We start from the raw sequence: 25,815 nt of genomic DNA, 5'->3' as shown, positions 1-25,815 counted from the left end.
CGCCCCAAATTATGTAAAAATAAACAAATAACTACTTTAAATTGTGGGTCCTGACTCTATAATCTATGAAAGTTTAACTTTTTAAAATAGAATTATGGAAATAATCAACTTTTCCATGATATGCAAATGTTTTGGAAAGGGTCTGTATATTGTAATTTCACATGACTTAAACCATAAAAAGATAGATGAATAGTTAAGGAAGAAGTGGGTCGCGAAAGTGAGAGGACGTCAGCAAGCGTGTGGATGTTTTACAGGCGTCTCACTGACGCCATTCATTTGAACGTGCCCAGCGTGTACTTACCGTTCGCATACATTTTGGTCCCAAGCTTCACTTTTTCATCCGCCGGCACATTATACATGATGAATATAGTACCGTATTTATGTCTAACACAATATTTGATGTATTATACACGATTTATATTGCTTGAGGCGGTGCGGCGGCACAGCTCGCGAACCCGGAAACGTATTTTCAGTGTGAGTGAAAGCTTCTGTGCGTTTTGATTGGCTGCAAGCTACGACTCGGCGACGGTGTGCGCCCCAAAACAGTGGCGGACTCATCGGCCACTCGTGGAAATAGGCCTGTATGTGACGTCACCGGAAAAGCATCACTATGTCCCCTGTGATTGGCTGGCGTCCAGAAATATGCGGGGGGGGTCAGGGCGAATGAGGAACTGATACTCCACTGAAGTCGCAGCCTACGGACATTTACTGGAAGGAACCCAGAACGCAGCCACACCTTTTGATTTCCATGTGAAGAAATGAGGGAAAAAAAGTCTGTAGAAATGAATACTTATGAGGCTGGTGGCTTGAACGTCCTCGATTTTACTACCCTGAATAATAACTTTTAAGGATAAAACAATGTTTGTGCAAACTATTTGGAACTTCATACCTAATTACCCTTGGTACCCTTTACCTCGTATAAACATAATTCCCCATCGTCCCACCATAAAGGTTTTATTTGGAATAGTCGGATTATCCTTTTCATGAATATATCTCTATTTTTTCCCCCCAAAGTGGGGGGAAAAACCTTTGACCTCCTGATTCTCATTTGCTCTGACATGCACTTTGAGCTGTCAGGTCTTATATGGACAGGGGTGTGGCTTTCCTAATCAGGTCCAAGCAGTATAACCAAACACAGCTGGACTCCAACGAAGGTGTAGAAGAATCTCAAGGATGATCAGACGAAATGGACCGCACCCGAGTTCAATATATGAGTGGCACAGCAAAGGATCTGAATACTTATGGCGCTGTGATATCTCAGTTTTTCTTTTTTAATAAATCAGCATAAATGTCAACAATTCGTACATTGTGTGTACATTCATAAAAATAAAAAAATAACTTCAATGATTTTAACAAATGGTTGCAATATAACAGAGTGAAAAATTTAAGGGGGTCTGAAAACTTTCCGTACCCACTGCATATTATATATATATATATATATTTCCTAGATGATGTCATTTCATGTCATTTACGTGTCACAAATGAACAGTCTGTGTGGCTAAATTATTACTATCAACAGAAATATCCACTTATGCTTTGTATATTAAGTGGGATTAAATGAAAGTCAAATATAATCGAAACAGTTTACTGATGCAAAGACGATCGTGATTGGTCGATGCCAAACCCGTCTTGTTTCCCGGCTAGTGCGTTCCTATCGTCCACGCAGGACTGTGAACACTCACTGGAATTCCACTGCGTTTCTTCACAGTGAAATCATTTATGTAAATCATGTCAATTTGCAGAAAGAATTCTGAGGGGGGTGGCGGTTAACGTAGTACTTGATGGTCTGTAATCGTGACCGTTATATTTACAGCATTGAAGACCGCATTACGACAGCCAAGGTGCAACGCTTCTGCCATTCATATTTGATCGGTGCGATCTTTCGAACGGCGTGAAAATGTCTTTCTGCCTCCAAAGTGTTCTCTGTCAATTGACTGTCCGTTGTCGTACTAGAGCGGCTCCAACTACTATCGATAGATTATGTTCAATAAGGATTGAGCAAAACAAAACAAAAACATGCTATGTTTTGCACTAGCTGCTAATTTAGCGACCCCCAGCCAGCCATTTTCCATACCGCCTTTCGTCACGCGGGTGGCGGGCGTGCATTAGCCAATCCCAGCTAACTTCGGGCGGGAGGCGGGGCACACCCCGAACCGGTCGCCAGCCAATCGCAGGGCACATCGAAACAAACCACCGTTCGCACTCACGTCCACAATGAGCCGAGCGTGCGTGTTTTTGGGACGTGGGAGGAAACCGGAGAAAAGCCACGCAGGCACCGGGAGAACATGCGACACGCTAAAGCTAATCGCGGTAGCGTTTTGTTTTGTTTTGTCATTTAAAATGCTGCCTTGTGTTCCCTGCCAAAGAAAAGAACAAAAACAAAAAAAAAGATTCCCTTTTCAAACAGAACTGGAACTGAAGCAACCCAGAACACAGCCACACCTCGGACTCGTTCACTGTTTTCTAACAGGGGGCCAAAAGACGAATATATTAAAAGAGACATCGTGTACGTTGGTAGAACGAAACGAAAAAAAATCTCATCGATTTTAAGTGTAGAAGATAAAAGATAAATCTGCAGGTTGAATAGTCTCACGCGTTTCCGTGTGGTTGGAATTAACCACACCCCCCACCTCCGCGCGTCAGTGGTACGGCCCAACAGTCACATGATAAAGACGCGAGTGTTGACGCACTCAGCGGAGTTGCGTTGACTTGCGTTGCTCTGCTTCCAACATGATGTGCGGAGGGCTTTCAGACGCTCAAAATGCCCATGCAGAGATTCAAAAAATAAGCGACACCGTGAGTATCCCGTTTTGTTGTTGTTGTTGCTGCTACTTGCTTTGAAAGTACACGAAAGAGAAATAAACGATTCACAAATGGCTTCCAGGTGAAGCCTCAAGCTGAGCAGAAAACTGGCAATACTTACGACGTCTTTGTCGCGAAGATTTACAGCTCTCAAGTTGTGGCCGGGACGAACTACTTCATCAAGGTACGCACAGCATCAATCATACCATCTTTCGGATCAGGATTATTATGACTCGTGTATACAAACTGGGCAATGTGGATCCTTGTTTTCCCAAGAACAAGATGTTTGCCAGCAAATGTCTTCTTTGAATAAAACGCAATGATGATCAATCTTTCTTGGAGGGCTACGGAAGTCTGAGAATATTCACTCTTGAAAGACTGAATTCAGAGGATTTGGACAATTTTAAATTCAAGTCTCTCAATGATTAATCAATGAGTTATTGATTAATCTGATAATCGATTTAATTGTTGCACCACTATGATTTGCAACAAGATAAATGTCAATATTTTTCAAATGTACTTTTTAATTATTTGCATCAAAACACCAAAACAACGGGAACATTTTTGAATCGTCGTTATTAAGCCACAAATGGACTCGCCCCGCCCACTTGGGATCAAATCGGGGAACTAAAATGTGTTTTTGGAACCCCTGCCGCCTGTTCCGAACGTTGGCGTCCAACTTTTGTTGCAGGTGCACGTGGGAGGAGACGACTACGTGCACATTCGCGTCTTCCAAAGTCTGCCGCACGTCGGGGCGGGAGCGGAGCTGACCGCCATCCAGGTGTCCAAGAGACTCGACGACGCCATTGAGTACTTCTGAGCGGCGCACCAAGAGAAGACGGGCCCTGTTCATCGATGCGGCAACGAGCGCATTGTAAACCCCAACAATACGGCATAATAATGTGCCAAGTATTGCAGACGGGACCATTTTAATAAATACAAAAAAAAAAAAAAAGATTGATATTCTGCTGTGTGATTTCAAAAGCGTGACATATATATGTATATATCACATAAACAGACCGATAAAGGAGAATCTATAATCATATACAATGATGAATTGCACAAAGGCCAATTCCAACAAAGTTGGGACATTGTGTAAAATGTCAAAAACAGAACGCATGATTCGCAAATCCTTTTTAACCTATATTCAATCGAATACAAAGACAAGCTGTTAACTTTGTATTTTTTTGCAAATAACATTTTGGCCAAAATGTTCAGATTTCCACTTTGGTTGCATCGGAACATAACACCATTGACGCATTGACGCAGGGCGGTCTGAACAATGCACACTGCATTTTTCAGATTTTATTTTTTTTGGTTACAATTTTGAAACCAATTTATCAGTTCCGTTCCACTTTACAATGATGTGATTATTTGTGTTGATCAATCACATACAATCTCAATTAAAAAAAAAAAACTTTACATCTGCGGTTGTAACGTGGCAAAATGTGAAAAAGTTCAGGGGTAGGAATACTTTTTTTAAGGCACTATAGCATATAGGGAAGAAAGAATGTAGTATCAAGGGCGTTGCTGCATGGTCGTGAGTAATAGAACGTCTGTCACAATAGTTGCGGATGGATGGATGTGCGGTGTGTGTACAGCGGGGGGGGGGGGGGGGGGGGGGGGGGGGGTAGGGGTGAGTCCTCTGCCATAGTGACAAAACACCTAAACATTTTGATTTGCAGTTCTTCTACAACCCACCAAAGGGATGATGAGTTTTGGGGGCGCTGACCATTTATGTGAGAGAGGAATTTGGTTTTGACACACGGGCGAACTGTTTGGGAAGAGATGTGAGCACTGCTGTTGTGCTACACTGATTTTACACTTCTGCAAATCTAATCTCAGTTTCTACAACTGAACCAAACCAATGGGGAAAAACTCATACATATCACCGCAATAGGCTCGCCTATTTCAAAGTCACAAGAAATGTGCGCTGCAAGCATGGGGGGGGGGGTTGCTCATGAGGAAATGAGATTCCACCGAAGTCGCAGTTTATGAGAAAGAAGCGAGTACGCAGCCACACCTCAGACTCTTTCATTGTTTTATAAAAGTGGGTCCAAAGACCAATACATTAAAAGAGAAACCATTTGGTAAAATGAAATCAAATAATCTGAAAAGACAGCTCAAGAGTAGAATTGCAGAAAATGGTAGCATTTGAATCTGTAGGCTGAACAGTATAACACTTTTCTGTCTCGGTTTAATTAACGACGTGCCCGGCTCCACACGAATGGTACGGCCCACCAGTCACCATCACATGATAACATGATGGTAGAGTTGGACAGTAACAGACTCACTTGAGTTGAGTTCTTGCGGCTCTCGACTTGCTAGACGCCAAGATGATGAAGTGCGGAGGGCTTACAGATCCGCAAAATGCCGCCGACTTTCTAAAAGGTGAAAGTTTTTTCCCCCCATTTGCCCCTATACCTATGTATAATGCACACTATTGACTTTTGACTATTTTTTTTGGGGGGGGAGCACATTACACACAAGGAATTGCTGTATTCAGAGGCCCTATATGGGGGATTCCTGACAGTGACATGTTGTCATTGTAGTGTCTAAAGCAGTGTTTTGTCGTCTATATGGGCTAATGTCAGCCATCTCCTGGAATCCCCATCAGCTCAGGGCCCTCGCGAATTGCCTGGATTGTCTGCCCTGTTGTGGTGTCTCTGAATGCTGATGTCATGGCAATACATGATCTATGCGAGTATGTTTGGATACATTTGCCATTCTGAGAAAAGTGTCCAGTTGTTTATAATGTAGCACATCCTGACACTCTTAGTAGCAGAAGAGAGGTTTTCCTATACGTCGGTGTTATCATACGTTTATTGCAGGTGCACGTGGGAGGAGACGATCACATCCACATTCGTGCGTTCCAAAGTCTACCGCATGTTGAGGGGGGGACCGCAGCTGGGTAGCATAGAGGAGTCCAAGAGACACGACGATGCCATTGAATACTTCTGAATGACACACTGACAACGTTCAACTCCGGTGAAGATTGTGATTAGTGGCAACTTTCAATCGCTGGCCGCAAGAACTCTCCACCGCCTGTGGGTGCCGCTCGTGTCCCATCCATTGTCCCAGATGTCTTAACGAGTTGCCTTTCAAAGGACAAATGGCCTTTGAACTTTTATCTTGGCATGCGGGACCAGCGGATTTTCAAGCTTGGCAGAGTGGCCCGACTGAAGCCTCTACTCAGTGCAAGACACATGAAAGCCTGCATGGTGTTTGCTCAAAAACACCTGAAGGACTCAAGGATGGTGAGAAATAAGATTCTCTGGTCCGATGAGACCAAGATAGAAATTGTTGGCCTTCATTCTAGGCGGTACCTGTGGAGAAAACCAGGCGCCGCTAATCACCTGTCCAATACAGTCCCAACAGCGAAGCACGGCGGGGGTGTTTTCCAGATGCAGGGACAGGACGACCGGTTGCAATCGAAGAAAAGATGAATGCAGCCAAGTACAGGGATATCCTGGAAGAAAGCCTTCTCCATTGCGCTCAGAACCTCAGACTGGGCCGAAGGTTCACCTTAAAAAAAAAAAGACAACGACAGCTAAAGCACAGCTAAAATACCAAAGGAGTGGCTTCAGAACAACTCAGTGACTGTTTCTGAATGGCCCAGCCACAGTCTTGACTTAAACCCAACTGAGCATCTCTGGAAAGACCTGAAAATGGCTTCCCACCAACGTTCACCATCCAACCTGACAGAACTGGAGATGATCCCCAAATCAAGGTGTGGAAAACTTGTTGCATCATTCCCCAAAAGACTCATGGCTGTATTAGCTCAAAAGAATGCTTCTACTCAATACTGAGCAAAGGGGCTGAATACTTGTGACTGTGTGATATTTCAGTTATTCTTTTTTAATAAATCTGCAAACATGTCAACAATTCTGTCAATATGGGGTTCTGTGTGTACATTAATGAGGGAAAAAAATGAACCTAAATGATTTTAGCAAATGGCTGCAATATAACAAAGAGTGAAACATTTAAGGGATCGGAATACTTCTCGTACCCACTGTCAATGCCTTCAGGAAAGTGGTTCTGCCTCAGCACCTGACCTGAAAACAACGAACTGAGAACGTGCCTGGTATGTTAACGTAACATAACAGTTATTCAGATAACTACAGCATAAAGAACATGCTAACAAGTTTACCAAACTATCAGTGTCACTTCAAAACAACTCCGCCAACTCCGGAGGGAGACGATGCGCCGCTTCCTCTTCTACGTCGCTTTCGTCAGACTCCTTGTCAGTTGCAGGTACAGATACACAGACCTAGAGCGCCCTCTTGCGGTTGTCAGTGTGAAAAGAACGTGTGAAATTATATAATAATGTGTTAATAATTTCACTTCAGCGCCAGAGTATAAATCGCACCTCCGGCCAAACAAGGAAAAAAACTCCGATTTATAGTCCGAGAAATATAGTATACACGATGTACACACCCCTAATAATGATGGTCCAACTTTTATTCACTTTTTTTTTTTCACATCTGAGCAATTTTTCAGCTAATTCAACAATTATTATAAGTGGCGACTTTAATAATCGCACTTAATCCAACCATAGACCGCTGAAATAAAAAAAAAAATTCCAAACAATCACAGTCTGCCCAAATATAAGATGAATATACGCACGATTTCAGACTCCCTGACATATTCCAACCATACAAGATTCAAATGGCAAATTTACTCAATCAACACAGGAACTTAACGATAAATTCTACAACTAAGACAGTAGCTTATACAGGAAGTCCTCGATTTACAAACGAGTTTCGTTCCTACGCTGGCAACGTAATAGGGAATTTCCGCGTAAGTCGGATTTCGCCGTTAAAAGTTGAAATTTACGGCGAAATACTTGTTACAGGTATTGTCCCACGTGATTGTGACAGCAAGCTCAGTGTGTGTGGGCGTGCGCGCGAGACGGCACTGCGGAGGAGGAAGGAGCGCGCGCCGGTGTCGAGTGTGTACAGTAGCAAGTGGAGTGACGGCGACCGGGGAAGAGTAGCGATTAGCGGAGGACCCGTTGACGTCGAATGTGCAGAGGCGCTAATAAAGCCGTTAAAGCAGCAAATCGGCGCTTCGTGCCTTTATTGTTGCCGCCGCCCGGCTCAGCTGTGCAACGAGAGAAGGGATTTAACCCCTGCGTCTGCCGACCACGGTCAAATGACCGTAGCGGGAAAGGTTAACACTTTGTAGAAGGAAACTAAAATACATTAAAATAAAAAAGGAAGATTCTGTACTTACCGTGACTGCTGAGAGTGTGGGGAAAAAAAGGCAAAGATACTCCCGCCGCACAAACACAGACAAGCACTATGAACTAGCTAAGCAGAAACATTACGGTGTTGGGACAAAATGGCGGACGAGGCACGGGCGTCGTAAAGTCGAAACGTCGTAGGTCGACTGCGTCGTAACTAGAGGACTTCCTGTACTCATTCCACATTAAGCCAAATAAAAACGACATTGAAACTTTTCAATAACCTAAACATCCCTCAATTAACTTCAGAAAGTAAAGAGTTTTTAGACGCCCCATTAACTCATGCAGAGTTACCGTAATTTCGTGTGTATAATGTGCATTTTTTCCACCCAAAATATTGTCAAAAGTCAATAGTGCGCATTATACATAGGTATAGGGGCAAATGGGGGAAAAAAAAAAAAAAAAAAACTTTCGCATTTTATAAATGTATGCCGCCATATAGTGGTTATGAAAAAGCTGTACACTTTCATTCCAAAATGCCATCGCCACCTAGTGGTTATAAAAAAAAGTGTAGCCTACACTTTCATACTGACGGGTACGTACGCACGTATGACTGCATATATGTACAGTTGTGTTTACATACAAGTTTACATACCCTGGAGGAATTTGTAAAATATTGTGGGGGTTTTTTTTTGTTAGTTTTTTCCAAATATATGACTGAGGACTGAACAATAACCATCATACATTTCTTTATGGTTATGTTTTGTTTCAAGATAATGCTTTTCTGAAATGCTTGACCTTTTAATTTGAATCCCATTAAAATAAAATGTGCCTCCGCCGCAAATTTACAGGGTATTTTGCACCCAGAGCCGTTTGAGCTGCACGTGGAAGACCTTACAGCTTAATTCTGTATACTTAGTTCAAATAAATTAAACTTTTCAACCCGATCATTGAAGAATCACTTTGATCAAATAAAATCGGGTATCAGAGGTTGGCATGGCGACCAGACTCAACCTGGGTCGTTGCCTTCCTTTGTCCATCATTCTCTAACAGGTTTTACGGCAATGGCAATGTGCCTTTTTGCCGACATGACACCAAAAAATTTGAAACCCGAAGCAGTGAGGACTCTGACCATTTCGTCCAGGTCTTGCTTTTGAACCTTTTAGGGTAACAAAGTCTGACCAAAATACAGTATTCGATCAAATCTCAGTTTTGAAGGGGAACTATATTTCAAATAAAACCAGTTCCACCGTATTTTGCCATGTTCAACTGATTTTATTTTTCTGTATATCAAAGAAAGCATAATGGAGACCAAACACAAAAAAAGGCAAGGTACAGTAAGGAGGGGGGCGGGGGGGACTAATCAGAGGTCTAACAATACATAACAACACTGCCACTATTATTGATCAATATTCAGAGGAATACCATACTCAGTCTGAGCATAGAGGTGGCATGAAAACAACAATAAGTAATAATCAAAACAGCATGAGTAGTAATGGTAAATCGAATAAGTAGTAGTACAGTTATAACAATAGTGATAATCAAATTGACAATGAAATGCAAGATAATAAAAGCATATCTCTGTAAAAACCTATTTCATTTGGACAGTGCAACACCGCGTTTGTTTGTCTGTGTGTATCCCAGTCTTGACATCGGAGCACTCGCATCCTTGATTCACACACAAGATGATTCCCAAAGGACAAACATTTTTTAGAAGTCGTAAGGAACATTGCCACCCTTTTTGTTTCAAGACACACCGAGTCACTTGTCACGTTGCATCCATGGCTGTGTCCATTTTTGAAATGTCTGTAGCTTGTGCAAATATAGTGGACTAGTGCAAGAGTCAAGCTGTGGGATGTCCTTTACAGTTTGCATTTGTGAACACCTCTTGATTGCTTTTTGGTTGTTATGTTTTTAAATGACTGAAAGCAATAATAATAATAAAAAAAAAAATTACTTTGGAATATCACTTAATATATATCTTTTAAAAAACATTTTCGTTTTGCATTTGAGTTAAAACTAACCATAGTAACAATATACAAATTCAAATGGAAGGAAAAAGCTCTTTAGTGAGTCGCGTGTCCTTCAACACAGCACCATCTTATTAGCTCTCAGTCAACTCAGTCAAAACAATACATTGCTAGAATGAAGTATCCACGAGCGGCCTTCAGGATATTAGTGAAAGCCAATTTCCTCCCTTGTTTGGTTTGCACACATCACGTCCCATTTCACGGCACGTGCATTACCAGCACTAGTGACTAAACAAGTGGTGGTGGGGGGGGGGAATTGAATAAGCACTCATCTTGCCAAGCTAGTTGGTGGGACCTTTCGTGCTGATAAATTCTAATACATTTATTCAATAAGCATTTACATTATAAGGCCATCTTACTTTAGAACTTCAGAGATGAACACTACTCACAAAAAGTAAGGTGGAGCAGGATTTTCGGGTGAAAGTTCTAGATTAACCTAAAATGCACAATAACCTTTACAGGTGAAGTTTATTTTATCTTCATGGTAAATGTCCAACTGTTCACTTTTCAGTACTTTTTGCAGTACCTTGTGTCCAAGGACGTCTGATTCTATTCCTTTCAGTGACTCTTCCGGTCTCTCTATGTATTGTAATCCGCTGATGACATTCTGCGACAGTCTTAAGATCAGTGGCCACCTCCCTCTGAGAATATCCTGTTTGAAGCCTCACAATGGCAAGGTACAGTTCATGTCATCTTGGTCTCCTGATGTCAACATGTTAATAGCATGACGAAGAAGATTGTTTAAATACCAATTCTAATTAAACCAGGAAATGTATTAGTAAATTCCTGGATCACACACCTGTTCCGCTCCTTGTAAGAAAACAAGTTGTGGAAAAGTTCTAAAACACTTAACAGTTGGACATGGGCGGTCAAAAGTTTAGAAAAGGTCTAAATAAGATCACCTGTAAAAAGTTAGAGTACTGAAATTTCCACCGATACCAATATCCCAAACTTTTTGTGAATAGTGTTTATACATGTCGTTAGGGTGGGAAATAGAAACCCACAGGATCATTTGTTTTGAATTCCACCCTCCCCTCCCCCCCACACAGGATCACACATTATGTCCTTGGCTGAGAAAAAGCTGGTTACAATTTAACAGGCAGGGTCTTGCTCATGTGATATCAAAAGAATGACATTCACATTGCACTCCCCCCACCCGTGTATTAGCAATTGGGAACAGCGCTTGATTTCACTTTCATTCCCGTAAGGTTCTTGCACAATATTATGCTTACACCCAAAGCGTGACTGAAGAGACTAGCAAGAAAAAAATAAAATATAAAAATCACAATTTATATTAAGGCATCCAACATGCATGAATGCATCTTTCCATAAAAAGACACTCGCATCAGAATGCTTAAAAACATTTCAAACAATGAAATATGTGTCAAAGTGCGGTATGCCAAGATTCCTCGCTATTTCTATAACCTGTTTTTTTGTATGGATTGTCATGAAAACTATAAACATGGGAAAGGGGGCAGGGGTAGGGTTTAAAAGCCCTATTCGCTCTAGAGTACCTCTACTGTATCCCAAATGATGTATACGCAACACTCCTCAGATCACATATCCTGTTAGCAAATGAATAAAAGCGACAGTCAACACGCATGTCACATTTGTTCAGTTCATTCATGTCATACACAAGCAATCTTTGCTCTGGAAGTGAAAGCATCCCCCCAAAAAATATTCCACAGGAGCAAAGTGGGAGTTATTACTGTGAGTATTTCGTGTTATCCCAAATAGTGACATGGCAGAGAAACAGTATCAGTCTCTTCAGTTCAAGCCTGGAAAGTCGAGTCCCTTTAGAGTTTTGTAGGAGGGTCATTGAAAATAAAAATGTTTGGGTGAAAGGTGAGATGATTTAAAGAAGTATTATCCAACACTCACAGCAAACTGATGAGCTCAGCAGCAGCATGGGAACTGTTTGGTGTGAATTCACGGTGAACTTGATGAACATGTCCATTCGAGTCATCAAAAAGGTTGAAAATGGGATATTGCGTGAACGGGAGGAACAGCCAACTTCAAAACCAAAAATAATTAAGTTAGGTGGTGAGAAATAGTGCTCAAACTTATTAAAATTGGAGGAGCCCAAATGGGTCCAAATAGTCAGTGTGCAGACCAATCCTGATCTGAGTTTTTTTTGTTTTGTTTTTTTTAACTGTTGCTGGTGGCCGCGGATGGAGGCAACTCGATAACGACTACGCCTCCAGAACCAGCACCGGAGCCGGTTACCGGTGGAGACGAATGACAGACCTGCAAACTCAGGTTGACGCTGCCCGAACCTCCGTTGCCAGTTCCGTTCTTGTTGACGAGTGCGGTGGGCTGGCCAAAGTTAGTGGTGCGCAGCTTGGCGAGGTGAAGCGACGAGAAGACATGGGCCCTCGCGGCCGCCCGTGATTCAAAGGAGACCTTGCAGACCTCACAGCAGCCCGTCAGGGTCTCGATGGGTGACGTTTGGCCGGCCGCTGGGGAAGTGGGAGTCTCCGTGATCGTGAGCTGAACGGGTTTGGGCAGGATGGGACGGTTGGCTTTGAGAGCATTGTACTGCAGGTAACTTCCTGATGTCATGAACACCTTCCCACCACCGGCCTGAGGACCCTGGGAGTGTGCGGTGGATAGAAGGAGAGGCCAAAGAGAAAGGGTTTAAGAACACTCTAGGCTCGAAATATTTGCTTTTCCTTTGAGGAGCAGTTTTTCTAATCACTCATTTGAGGTGCAACTTTCAAATTTTGAGGAGCTCCGGGGTTGAATGTAGGGCCGCCCGCTATCAAATATTCAAGTGTTCGGGTCGCCGACTGAAAATCGAATCATTTGGATAAACTATTTTTGCATGCTTAAAGAGCAATTATGAATACAAAAGAAAATAAGACCCTTCACTTAACATATGACCAATTTGTTTCTTTTTTTATTTCTTAAATTCACATAAAAGACAAAAAAAGGCATTAACATCTTTTGTGCAACTTGACCACCAGCTAGCATTTTACCAGACGACATAATACTGTCAATTCATGGGTGGGCGTTTATTAGCTTAGACCAGTTGATGAGGAATAAGAAAAATATTATTTATACTACTAGAAGTTTTGGACGTGTTCAATTTGTTCAAACTAAAGTGAAGAAACCACCAAAAGCCTCCTCTGTTTGTGTACATTATACATTTTACCCTTATTCCTTTCTGAACACCTTTGCCACGTTTTTCACTCACATGACTCAGAGTGTGCCACACTCTTGAGCCTAGGTCGGGGACCTGGGTTCTTCCTCACCTTCACCTCTGGCAGGGAAAGAGCCTGAGCTGGTGTGCGAGGTCGAGTATTTCAGACTGGATGTACAACCCCAATTCCAATGAAGTTGGGATGTTGTGTTAAACATAAATAAAAACAGAATACAATGATTTGCAAATCATGTTCAACCTATATTTAATTGAATACACGACAAAGACAAAATATTTAAGGTTCAGACTGATAAACTTGATTGGTTTTAGCAAATAATCATTAACTGAGAATTTTATGGCTGCAACACATTCCAAAAAAGCTGCGACAGGTGGCAAAAAAGACGGAGAAAGTAGAGGAATGCTCATCAAACACCTGTTTGGAACATCCCACAGGTGAACAGGCTCATTGGGAACGGGTGGTACCATGAGTGGGTGTAAAAGGAGCTTCCCTGAATGGCTCAGTCATTCACAAGCAAAGATGGGGCGAGGTTCACCTCTTTGGGAACAAGTGCGAGAGAAAATAGTCGAACAGTTTAAGGACAATGTTCCTCAATGTACAATTGCAAGGAATTTAGGGATTTCGTCATCTACGGTTCATCACTGGCTTCAGAAAATCTGGAGAAATCACTGCCTGTAAGCGGCAAGGCCGAAAACCAACATTGAATGCCCGTGACCTTCGATCCTTCAGACGGCACTGCATCAAAAACCGACATCAATGTGTAAAGGATATCACAACATGGGCTCAGGAACACTTCAGAAAACCAATGTCAGTAAATACAGTTCGGCGCTACATCCGTAAGTGCAACTTGAAACTCTACTATGCAAAGCAGCAAAAGCCATTTATCAACAATACCCAGAAACACCGGCGGCTTCTCTGGGCCAGAGCTCATCTAAGATGGACTGATGCAAAGTGGAAAAGTTTTCTATGGTCCAACGAGTCCACATTTCAAATTGTTTTGGGAAATTGTGGACGTCGTGTCTTCCGGGCCAAAGAGGAAAAGAACCATCCAGACTCTTATGGACGCAAAGTTCAAAAGCCAGTATTTGTGATGGTATTGGGCTGTGTTAGTGCCAATGGCATGGATAACTTACACGTCTGTGAAGGCACCATTAATGCTGAGGTGTACATGCAGGTTTTGGAGAAACATATGCTGCCATCCAAGCAACGTCTTTTTCATGGACGCCCCTGCTTATTTCAGCAAGACAATGCCAAACCACATTCTGAACCTGTTGCAACAGCGTGGCTTCATAGTAAAAGAGTGCGGGTACTAGACTGGTCTGTCTCCCATTGAAAATGTGTGGCGCATTATGAAGCGTAAAATACGACAACGGAGACCCCACCCCGGACTGTTGAACAGCTGAAGCTGTACATCAATAATAAAAATATTTTAAACCTGCATTTTGTGTGTACTTGTGTTGTCTTAGACTAATCTTTTTTGGATGATGGAAAAATTTAAGTCTGACAAAAAATAAATCAGGAAGGGGTGGGGGGAGGAGGGCAAACATGCATGCCTTTTGTTATGTTTTGCTTTTATGTGAACATGCAAATGTTCCCATTATGTCTTCTAAACTTATATAAAATAAATGACCCGTTTAGTCAGCTACTGCTTGTTGCAGACAAACCTCATATTCATATTTCACAACCAACTCGCGTCACTGTCAATCTTTATTATATACACAGCTATGGTATAGCAATTACGTTAAACTACACACATCATGCATGGTGCAGTGCTACCGAAGGAAAAGTTAGTGTAAAGCCCTGTGTTTGATTTTACATTAATTTCTTTGCATATTTATTTATTTAAGCGATTGTATTTTTTATTGAAATATTTAAATTTATTATACAATATTCGGTTTGTGCTTGTTTAACTTTAGCCCCCCCCAACCCCCACCAGCTGCTGGATACCCACTACCACAAATTGATTCCGATAAAACTGAGAAAGTCGTTTTTTTAAAATGTATTTATATTTTTAATAATAAAAGTGTCTTCTCTTGAATAAAAGGAGTAACATCGAGAATAAAGAATTTTTGAACACTTCTTAAATATGGCTTTCTTCCCTCGTTGAACTTGGACTTAAATATCATATTACAACTGTATTGGAAATATACAACTTTATTCACCTAAGTTTACGATATTTATCCAGTTTTTGTCCATGTAAAGATTACAACTTTTTTTCGAGAAAACTTCGACTTTACTCTCTTAATGCTACTTTTATCTGTTAAAAAATTATGAATTTGTTCCTGTAACATTACACATTTTTCCAGGAAATTTTTTAATACCTATGGGATTTAGGGGTACACATGGGGGTAGTTATGTGAAGAGTGTTTGAATTATGAGGGGGTCCTTGGAAACATTTCTCCCCTGTAAAGTCTCACTGGACTGAAAGCTTGAGAACCCCTGATTTGAAGGACCCGTTAAGGGTTAATTAATGCACTTGCTAGATGGAGGCTTACAGTAACTTAAGAGAAATGTGTAAGCTTGTGATCAAATGCAACAAAATACATTGTCAATGTCAACAATATAAAAAAATCCTTTTATGGTAAATAATACAATGCTAAGAGCACTGAAAAGACAAAAGAAAATATGATCCTTTATCACCACCAAATGGGAGTGTTGCTCACCTCCTCATGTCTTTCTAATCTTAAACACCCCTCTTCAAAAACGTAAAGTGGCTAACTTATCATTACTCCATTTTACAAATGTATCCACTCCCAACTGTATTGTAACTTTTGGTTCCTAAAATATTTTACTCACCATTTTCTCTTGCTGCAGCCTCCAGCGCTTCTCCTTGGCTCTAGTATTTTGAAACCAGATCTGGACCACCTTGAGGGGCAGGTTAAGCTCTGCACCAATGGCCTCGCACTCCATGGCATTGGGGTGGGCACAGGTCTCGTAACAGGACTGCAGAATGGAGAGCTGCAGGCAAGACAAATGCGTGCGTGGCCTACGGCTGGAAGAGTGGGCCAGAAAGCTGTTTTCCGTGGGACTTGATTTACCCAGGACGGGGGTGGATGAGCGGGCCACCTTCGCCAAGTTAGGGGTGTTGGGGCTGACTGGTGCAATGCTGGGGGTGGGCGGAGGGGGGATAGTACGAGGATGCACGTGAGCGGGAAGAGCAAGTTGCTCTCGTGACAGAGTGTTGATCCTGATCGGGACTTTCGGGGTCCAGTAGTTAAGGCCGTTGGGTTTCTGGGGCAACACAGTCGTGGAAGGAGGCCTGTTATTGATGGGCGTTGTGGGCAGCTTGGGCACCATGCGGTTGGTCATCCTTGGCCCTGTCTCACTCTCGTCGTCCACATCCTCGTCTGTTTTGTCCTCCTCGCTCTCGTCCTCAAATTTTCTTTGCTGCTTCAGTCGAGGGGCAATGGGAACGGGATCCTTGGGAGGCGTTAAAAGGGTCGGGACAATGCTGGATGCGACTTTGACCATGGTGACGCTGCTGGTGGTTTCAAGCTTGGTCTTTGGCATCACAGAGGCACCAGTACTCACCACAGAGGCGTCAGAAACCACTTCCTTGGGCTTGATTGGAACAGGAGTGTTTTTTTTCACCACAACGGGTTTGCTTTCAGTCTTGATGAGGGTGCGCACAATTGGAGCAGTTGTGATGCAGCCAGCATTGTTTGCAACGGGCTTGTTAGAAAAAATGGGTTTGGAGAGCGGCCAAGTGAATTTGATGAGCGGTTTGCCAACTGCTGCCAGGGTGCCGTCGCTGATGAATCGCACCTCGCCTTTCCGTTCCCTCGCTCGCATGTTCTGGAACCATATCTGAACAACTTTTTTGGGAAGCTGAACCCACTCGGAGATTTGCTCAAATTCGTGTTTTCCAGGGTTGGGATCTTTGAAATAGCATCCATACAGTATGTCAAGTTGTTCAGCTTGAATGATGGTCCTGGAACGCCGCATATCGCGATACCTTTTCCCTTTGGCCTTTCTTTGCTGTTGCTCTTTATCCTTCTCTTTGTCGTTATCACACAGTGTGATGTTCATTTTCTCATCTGGCCTTGTGTAAATACTGGGCTTTGTCAGGTTATTGCTGTTGACCAGATCCACACGATTATACGAAGAAGGCATGGTAGTAAGAGATTCAGGTTTTACCTGAACAACGACCAGATTTTGAGACGTGGGCCTCAGGCCAAGTCCATCAAGCAACTGTCCTTTCTGTGCTGAAATTTTGTCGGCCAGAGATGAGGATGAATTGTTTTTTCCCATACTAAGGTCCAGTGCAGTCTCACAGTCGCTGCCATTGGACAAGTATTGAGAAGATTGGTTCATGGGAGAAAGTGATTGGGAAAGAAGAGAACTAGAGAAACGTGTGATGGAAGGTGGGTTTGAGAAGACTGGTATTTTGCTCCCAACTAATGATGGTGTTAGCGAGAGGACATAAGGGCTGAGGAATTGTGCAGAGAACGGTGCGAGAGACAGTGGGAGTGAGTGAAGACCGCCACTTGGAATTTGGTCAACAGAATAGGGGAGTGAACTTGGGGGATCCCCTTGGGCTTCCAACTCGAGGTCCACATCAGGATCCAGTCTCTCTCTTTTCACCTCCACCTCATGCTCAAACTCTCCTTTCCTTTTTTTCTTTCCAGGCCTATGAGCCCCTCCACCATCCTCTTCTTCATATTCGTCCTCCACATCAGAGAGAAACACCGTTGTGGAGCGCAAGACTTTCCCTCCAACTGAGACTTTATCACAATGGACCTCATGTTGCACTACATCTTTAGCAGGGCTCTCTGGGGACTCCCGAAAACCTCCATTCTGACTTTCCTCGTCTGTCACAATCACAGAGGTATAAACCTCATTTTCTGAGTCAGAAGTCAGACAGGAGTCTCCCTGACCCTCCCTCCCAACACCTCGCTGTCTGCGCGACCCTCTTGTACGAGACAAATCTATTACCTGACTACCTGACACGTCAGCATCCTCCTCCTCTTCTGCTATAATCAAGGAGTTTTCTTCGTCATCAAAGTCATTGTCACTGCTTGGAGTGGTCTTTGCGAATCCCGATGAGCCATGTTGGTGCGTGAGCTCTGTGGCTCTCTGTCTCTGTTTGACATATCTTGCTTGGCAGAGCCACTTGCGTACCTCCTCTTCTGAAAGCCCTACCTCTCTTCCCAGCGCCTCGCAGTCCTCGCGGAGAGGACTAGCAGCATGAGCCTCACTTCGTGACTCAAAGAAAGCCCAAAGCACCTCGGACTGAAACTCTGACAACACTGGAAGTTCTGGATAAATGGACCCCACGGTATTGCAACGTAGCCGATATTGGTTGCTTAAGACATTTGAAAGTGGGCTTGATTTGGGCGTACCAATAGATGCACAAGGACTAGCTGCAGCTTGTGATTTTTGGGGAGTGGAATCGGGGCTAAGCGTGAGATTCAAATGTACAGGGCTATAGCTTGGGTTGCTAGGCATTGATGGAGACGGTGAGAGGTTGTTATGGAGGCTCTTCTCCATGGCAACTGGGGAGAAATTTGGACTTACTGATTTATAATTTTCCACATCCATCTGATGGGCAATGGTTCTGCTATCGCTGGGCACCTTCCAAACGTCTTCATTACTCTCAACCTGCACTTTGCTTTCTGTATTGGGGCAACCCTCGTCCTCAGGTTCATCTGTTTTTATGCTTTCCCTGATCTGATCTGACGGCTTTTCAATACACTCCTGCTTCACACTCTCCACAACCTCTGATGTATTAGTTGGAAGTGCAACAGGAGGCCACTGGTTCTGTAACAAACTAAGTCTTTGGGTCAAGAGGGCCTGCTGTGCTGTGTTGAGACCTACAAATGGCACACACTGGGTAAGGAGCTGTCCTTGCTGGTTCTCAGGAGACTGCTGGGTTTGCTGAGCTTGGAGGCCGTTCAAGATCAAGGGCATGACCATGTGAGGCTGAGGCACAATCTGAGCTGCATCGGCACCAGTAGGGTGGCTGGGTGCAAATAGGGAGGGGAGGAGAGGGTGCGAGAGTGCACTAGGGCTGGACGTGAGGAGGGTGAGAAAGGCTGAGACCGCCTGAGCTGAGGCCACAGGGGGAGTGATGAGGGAGGGAGCCACTTGTGATGTTTGGAGGTGCTCCGCATTTCTTGCCGTAGTCACCATCATGCTTCCAAGAGTAGCACAGTTGGTGGTGGTCGCCAACTCGCCGGTTCCACTTGTAGAAGTGCTCACTGTGGTCTTTGGAGTACTGGCATTGCTGCCTCCACAAATACCAAGGGCAGATGAGTTCACAGCATTTCTGCTGCGCGTCTGGTGCAGGACGGATTTCATATGGCTCTCGAGGGTGATAGAATGATTGTAGGAGACTCGGCATATAGCACACTGGTAGGGTTTGTTTGATACAAATGGCCGAGAAAGAATAGAGGCGGAAGGAGCTGGAGGGTCAATTTCCCCACCTTGTATTGTTGTCATTCTCTGAATATGGGATGCAGAGTAGTAATGAACACTCAGGGCAGTTCTGGTAGGAAATGTTTCCAGGCAGGCATTGCATTTGAACCGAGCGTTATTTTCAGCAGGCACGCCATTTTTACCGTCTTCATTTTCTGTGGCAGTTTGCTTGGCTCCCATGATGTCATCTTCTGGCTCTGGTTCAGCTTCACCACCCTCCTGGTCCAACATTCTGTCTTCATCCATCTCCTTCTCGTTATGTCGAAGAGGAACGTCCAAACAAGGCTCGCGGAGTTCGGAGCAGATGTCTTCAGATGCTCTCACTTGTGTACAAACTGCAACTGATAAAACAGATATACACAAATAAATGTCACATATTAGTTTACTGCTGGACAGACAAAATGAGACATGGGGTTTAAACTTAGAATGCGGTTGGAAATAAGCCAATTATTGATTCAATTTTTAAAACCAATTTAGATCGATTAATAATGCGCCGAATACAGTGACTACCATTCACAATTCCACATCACAATACAGTAAGTTCTCGGTTTATGACGGAGGTCTGCTCCTACTGTGTGTTCCTACTTGCGTAAAAATTTGGGTTTACGTCAATGTTACCCACAAATACATTTATCCGTGGATGGCCGCCACGAAGGAATTTTGGCCGCCACTAATAGATTTTGGCACTACCTGTCAATATGTAACCAATGTATAACTTCCCTGAGATTGGCTGGAGACCAGTTCAGGGTGTTCCCCACCTCTCGCCCAGAGTCAACTGGGATAGGCTCCAGGACCCTGTAACGCCTGTTCAGAAAACGGATGGATGAATGTATAACTTCCTTTTGCGCAGAGATTGTGCTGCTATTCTCCTTGTGTGCGTCTGCTAATCGATACCACCGCTTTCCATTCTGGTATGATACTGCAAATACAGTACCTCAAACAACTTAAGTATAAAAAATATCAATATTTAAATTTGAGAGTCGATCTTAAGATCCTAACATCTGGTAACTGAGGTATCGAAATTTCAGACAGTGTCGATGCCCACACCACTCCAGAAGGTGTAATGGCAGTCTCATCACAGCACATTTGGTGCCGTTTTTGTTGTATTTTTTTTTTTTCCCACAGTAGGGATGGTATTACCCAGGTGATGAGCAGTGCCTCTTCTCCAGATATGAAGCTTGCAATTCAGGCCAAAAAGTTCTATTTTCGTTTCATCAGACCAGAGAATTTGGTTTCTGCAGGTCTGAGAATCCTTAAGGTGCCTTTTTGGCAGACTCCAAGAGGGCTGCCATGTGCCTTTTAGTGATAAGTGGCTTCCGTCTGGCCACTCTACAATAAAGGCCTGACTGGTGGAGTGCGTTAGCAATGGTTGACCTTCTGGATGGTTCTCTCTCCACAAGGGAACACTGGAGTTCCGCCTTGGTGACCATTGGGTTCCTGTTCACCTCTCTGACCAAGGCCCTTCTTCCCCGGTTACTCAGCTTGATCGGACGGCCAGATCTAGGAAGGGTCCTGGTGGTTCAAAACGTTTTCAATTTCTGAATTATCGAGACTAGAGTGCTTTTCGCGACCTTCAATGCTGCTGAAATTCTTTTGTATCCTTCCCCAGATTTGTGCCTTGACACAATCCGGACTCAGAGGTCTGCAGACAATTCCTGAGAATTCATTGCTTGGTTTCTGCTCTGATATGGACCGCCAACTATAAGACATTATGCAGAATAGACAGATGTGTGCCATTCCAAATGATGTTCAATCAATTGAATTTACCACAGGTTGTAGAAGCAGTTGTAGAAGTCACTATTCTGTTTGAATGTTTAAATTTTTTTAAATGCACACAAATGTCTGAAAATTTTCACTTTGTCATTATTGGATATTTGATGCAGATTTTTTATTTTTTTAAAAAAAATTAGTCTGTAAGCAAAATGTGTGTGGGGGGGGGGGGGTGTGAATAGTTTCTGGTGGCACTGTACAGACCCTTTCCAAAAAAATTCAATATGATGGAAAAGTTTATTTCCATAATTCCACTCAAAATGTTAAACTTTCATAGACTAGATTCAGGGCCCACAATTTAAACAATTTCAAGTATTTGTTTATTTTTACATAATATGGGCTTCAAGCTCATAAAACCCACGAAATCAAGAATTAAAAAATTTAGAATACTGTGAAGAAATCAGCCCAAATTTTGCATGCCGTAAATGTTTTAAACTGAGTCTCACACACTAAACATCTACAAAACTCAAAGCACTTGCACAGTTTTCTCCAGGTGTCATTAAATTGCTTCAGTTTGGTTCAACTGTCTCAGTTGGGTTCAATATGGGGAAGACTGCAGACTTGACAACTGGACAGAAGACCATCATTGATACCCTCCATACAATGGGTAAACCACAAAAGCTGAGGAGGCTGGCTGTTCACAGAGTGCTGTGTCCATGCAACTCAATGGAAGGACAAAATGTGGCAGGAGAGGGTTAATCTTGGAGAGATCCAGAAAGACTGGAATGAGGCAGGAGTCAAAGCTTCAAAAACCACCACATTCATATGCATCTGTGGGAGGGGCTACAACTGTCTAGTCAAGCCACTTCTGAGCCTGAGCAGACATAGCAAGTGTCTCAACTGGGCCAAGGAGAAGAAAGAAGGGCTGCACTGTTGACCTGTGGTCCAAGGTAATTTTTTCCAATGAAAGTAAAGTGTGCCTTGCAAACACCAAAGGCGTGAAAAAGGTGACAAAAAAGATCTTTGTAGGGGGATCCAATGCTGAGATTTTTTTAATTTTAAAATAAATTAAGCAATCTGGAAGACACTGAAGAGGACAATAAGGCAAATTAAACATTTTCTTCTCACAGAAAAACATTTACACCGCTCAAGTCCATGTTGATGTACAAATTTAAGCTTAAAATTAAATTTGCCTCATTTCTTTGCTTTTTTGTTTTGGCCTCCAACTTGAGCCAGGACCATCTCCACCTGCACCTGATGCCTACTGAAAGCTGTGCCACATGAAAGCATCCTCTTCTTTAAGCACGCTCATTCTGGAAAATAATTGGCTAAAATCATTGTCTGTTTCACTTCATTTTGCACTATTACCAACTTCAAAGGCTAATCCCCAAAACATCCTCCAGGAAAATATTAAGTACAGTATTTTTCCGTTTTTTTGGCCATTTCTGAATTTGAAGTTAGTTCATTCTGTTGTGACATAATCCCTAACATCGCTCCGTCGCTTAATAGATTTCACATTAAACTAATTATATAATTGTTGGAGTGTTTCCTAATTAATACAAGATGTACTAGTGGATTGGCTCTCGTCGTCGATGTTACATGTCCTTCGCGGTTCCGCTGGGACCACAACCAGGGCCACGACCCGCAGGCACCGCAACGCGAAAATACAAAAGACCAGTGCAACAAATACGACACTGGCTGATCTGGTGAGCAAAAATGTTGCTTAAACATAAGAGTAGCAATAGAAGATGTCCGCTCCAGAGGTGGGTAGAATAGCCAAACAATGTACTCAAGTAAGAGTACTGTTACTTGACAATAATGTGACTCAAGTAAAAAGTAGTCCTCTAAAAAAGTACACCGTGAAATAATTTAAGTACTGAATAAATAGTGAGTATAATTAGTAAATAGTGAGTATAATTTTTTTTTAACCACAGCAAGAACATCAATAAAATAAAAATAAAATGTGCAAATTCTGATATTGCTGCGTGCATGCATGCAAAGCCAAAACAAACATCTACAAATTACTGCAAGGTGTTTTCTCAAGTTACAAGTCGGCTGAAATTTCCACGCTTGGGAAGACAGTGCCAGATATATACTACAATATATGAAAGCTGTTGTTTTTGGTTGTCTAAAATGTAAACACAAGTAGTGCACCATTGCCTTCATAGTAACGAAGACCTTCCTAAAATGGTTGCCATGCAGGCACAACGATCACCCGGGCTGGCTTATCTAGTTAATACCTATGCTCTGGAAGCCCAAAAGAAGACCTTGTGCGAGGTCATGTGACTTTCTTGTGTCGTTTGATTGGTGAACTAGACAAGTGTCACTCGTGCTTAAATTGGATTGGAGCAACCAGAGGCCAATGCGTCGGTCGAAGTCGTAGTCGCGCGCACAAAATAGTTGATAGATAAGGAATAATTGATAAAAGTAGCGAACGACATTTAGATCATTGTAACAGAGTAAAAGTACCATTACTTCTTAACAGCAGAAGTGACATGTGGAGAAGCGTTTTTTTTCTGGTCTCGTCAACTCCTGTGACTTATCCAAAGCAGGTCCCGAGGGCACAGGCGGAACCTCAGGCCGATGCGCTTGCATAATTAGTGTACCGTGGAGTAATAAGAAATTACACCTGTGTGCTGATGGTGGATGTGTGCAATGGATCTCGCTGCCAGCGTACAAGGTCTACAAAACAGCCTATGACGGCAGCGATGGCGGACCCCCTATCCCAGGAAAAACTCACCTGAGCGATAGGATTCACGGAAATGGGTTCAAAACTGCAAATTTCGCCGAAAGGCGACTGATTTGCATGTATGTTAATCAGAACAGCCGTGTGACATGCACACTTCGTCATGAACGTCACATCATTTATCAAGCTCAATACTATCAGTACTGATTTAAAAGCAATAAAATAAAAAATAAGGGCGGACCTTATTTTTCATGATTTCAGAGGCATTAAAAAAACATTATCGCTAGTTATTGGGAAAATATATCTTAAAAAATTGTCATCATGACAGGCCTAGCCAATTGGTTCGAGGAACGGTTCATTTCTGGATGCTTCATCTGCACACAAAACCACCTGCTGGCCATGTGTATAATCACAGGCAGTGTTTGATGTGGTGCATCTTTACATCATTTGGCTCTTGTGAATGACTATGTCTTACAAAACAATGTATGACCAAGTCATTTCCTGACATAAAGTGTATAATTATTTTTAAACATACTCTGGGTATGGACTGAAATATGTGCCAGCAGGAATTGAATTTGAATCATTTATATTTGAATTATTGCATTAAAAAAATTTGGAAAAACAATTTTAACGTGCATTGTTTAATTTGAAATATTGCATTTAAAATCTGAATAACAATTTTAAATTGAATTTATTAGTTTTGAACTGAAGGCCAATAAACCTGAACGTGAATGTAAGATTATTTTATCCGCAATGAAAATTAGAAATATATATTTTCACACCAGTTTGATCATTTCAGATTCAGTTCGACAAATTCAATTTCAAATTAGCCGTGACAGAGATTCGGGGAGTGTAGGAATAGCAATTGATCGGCGATATACAGATCTCCTCTTCGGCCAATCAGCGCCTTCGTGTTTGAGCATGTGACATACGGACTATCCAGCAACAGTATTTTATACCACCGTTCCTTAACCTTTGTAGAATGCATCATATGGTCAGAAAAAATAAAATGGTGCTTCCTTTCGAACATACGAAATGACTAGGCTTTACACAGGACTTTTGGGGCCAATTAAGCAAGTTTAAAAAAAACGATAACCGATCATCGACCCGATCACAAGCTGGAGCAATGTGTCCATTTACATGACCTCATTTATTGTATATACTTGTGTACTTTATGACTAGTTAATTTATTGTATATACTTGTGTACTGTATACCGAGTACTGTATCCATGAATCCATTCATTTTCTGTACCGCTTATCCCCATATGGTCGCGGGCGTGCTGGAGCCCATCCCAGCTCCAAAATTATTCTCTAGCATTTTAGACAAAAGTTAAAACATCAATGACCTCTAGGGGACATTTAAGGATTGGCCACTGACATAAGTTTAGGTCAGCTCAACATTACAACATGACAGAAATAATGGGTGCTAACTTACTGTAATTTAATTACTTTGTTGAAATTAAATTACTTTAATAAATACTGGTAATGACATGCTTACTCTAACTTTCTCACTGTCCCGGCTTATATGGACGGGTGTTGTCCAGAGTTTGTGTAGGTTTGGCTTTTCCTTTTTTTCCCCCCCCGACGCTGCGTTGCTTGCACGCGGCATGCTCCTCCTTGTGCACATTCTTCAGGTGCCCAATCAAATTTGTGTTGAAGCATTTAGATGACGTTCCCCACAATGTACTTCAGTTGTGGACGGACTGCAAATAACTTGCGCGTTTTTTCTCTGAGACACCGCAAAATAGTCCCACACCGATGACGTGTTTTTAACCGATAAGATGGGAAAAAAACTGTATTGGCCGTCAGATACTTACATTACTG

The 25,815-nt window shown here is 42.6% G+C and overlaps 2 protein-coding genes and 1 long non-coding RNA gene across 3 annotated transcripts in view; 1 reads left to right on the top strand and 2 right to left on the bottom strand.

Moving 5' to 3' along the window:
- The first annotated feature begins 2,671 nt into the window (after positions 1 to 2,671).
- Positions 2,672 to 3,757, top strand: LOC133396745 (cystatin-B-like). The gene is made up of 3 exons (XM_061666896.1): positions 2,672 to 2,796; positions 2,885 to 2,986; positions 3,494 to 3,757. Exons 1-3 carry the CDS (start codon positions 2,731 to 2,733, stop codon positions 3,620 to 3,622), a joined length of 297 nt encoding a protein of 98 aa, XP_061522880.1. The 5' UTR covers positions 2,672 to 2,730; the 3' UTR covers positions 3,623 to 3,757.
- A 1,015-nt stretch (positions 3,758 to 4,772) lies between these two features.
- On the bottom strand, positions 4,773 to 7,051 carry LOC133396746 (uncharacterized). The gene is made up of 3 exons (XR_009767409.1): positions 6,953 to 7,051; positions 6,812 to 6,871; positions 4,773 to 6,327 (listed from the first exon to the last, which is right to left on the bottom strand). It is a non-coding gene; the product is annotated as an uncharacterized LOC133396746 (long non-coding RNA).
- A 2,195-nt stretch (positions 7,052 to 9,246) lies between these two features.
- Positions 9,247 to 25,815, bottom strand: part of zfhx2 (zinc finger homeobox 2) — a 33,262-nt gene continuing 16,693 nt past the window's right edge. The window contains exons 4-5 of the mRNA XM_061665893.1: positions 15,975 to 19,936; positions 9,247 to 12,609 (exon numbers count right to left, since the gene is read on the bottom strand). Of these exons, the coding sequence (XP_061521877.1) occupies positions 12,166 to 12,609; positions 15,975 to 19,841 (4,311 nt within the window). The 5' untranslated portion in view covers positions 19,842 to 19,936 and the 3' untranslated portion in view covers positions 9,247 to 12,165. The remainder of the gene's footprint in view (positions 12,610 to 15,974; positions 19,937 to 25,815) is intronic.

This window comes from Phycodurus eques, chromosome 21 (assembly GCF_024500275.1).
Source record: "Phycodurus eques isolate BA_2022a chromosome 21, UOR_Pequ_1.1, whole genome shotgun sequence".
In the NCBI taxonomy this organism is placed as follows: domain Eukaryota; kingdom Metazoa; phylum Chordata; class Actinopteri; order Syngnathiformes; family Syngnathidae; genus Phycodurus; species Phycodurus eques.
The sequence above is the reverse complement of the archived record's forward strand: the minus strand, read 5'-3'. Positions and strand labels throughout refer to the sequence as shown.

Bases quoted from the DNA above. Each gene is read 5' to 3' on its own strand.
- LOC133396745 (XM_061666896.1), top strand. From the start codon at position 2,731: ATGATGTGCGGAGGGCTTTCAGACGCTCAAAATGCCCATGCAGAGATT. The intron at 2,797-2,884 runs GTGAGTATCCCG...AATGGCTTCCAG, and splicing joins TTCAAAAAATAAGCGACACC to GTGAAGCCTCAAGCTGAGCA. The intron at 2,987-3,493 runs GTACGCACAGCA...CTTTTGTTGCAG, and splicing joins GGACGAACTACTTCATCAAG to GTGCACGTGGGAGGAGACGA.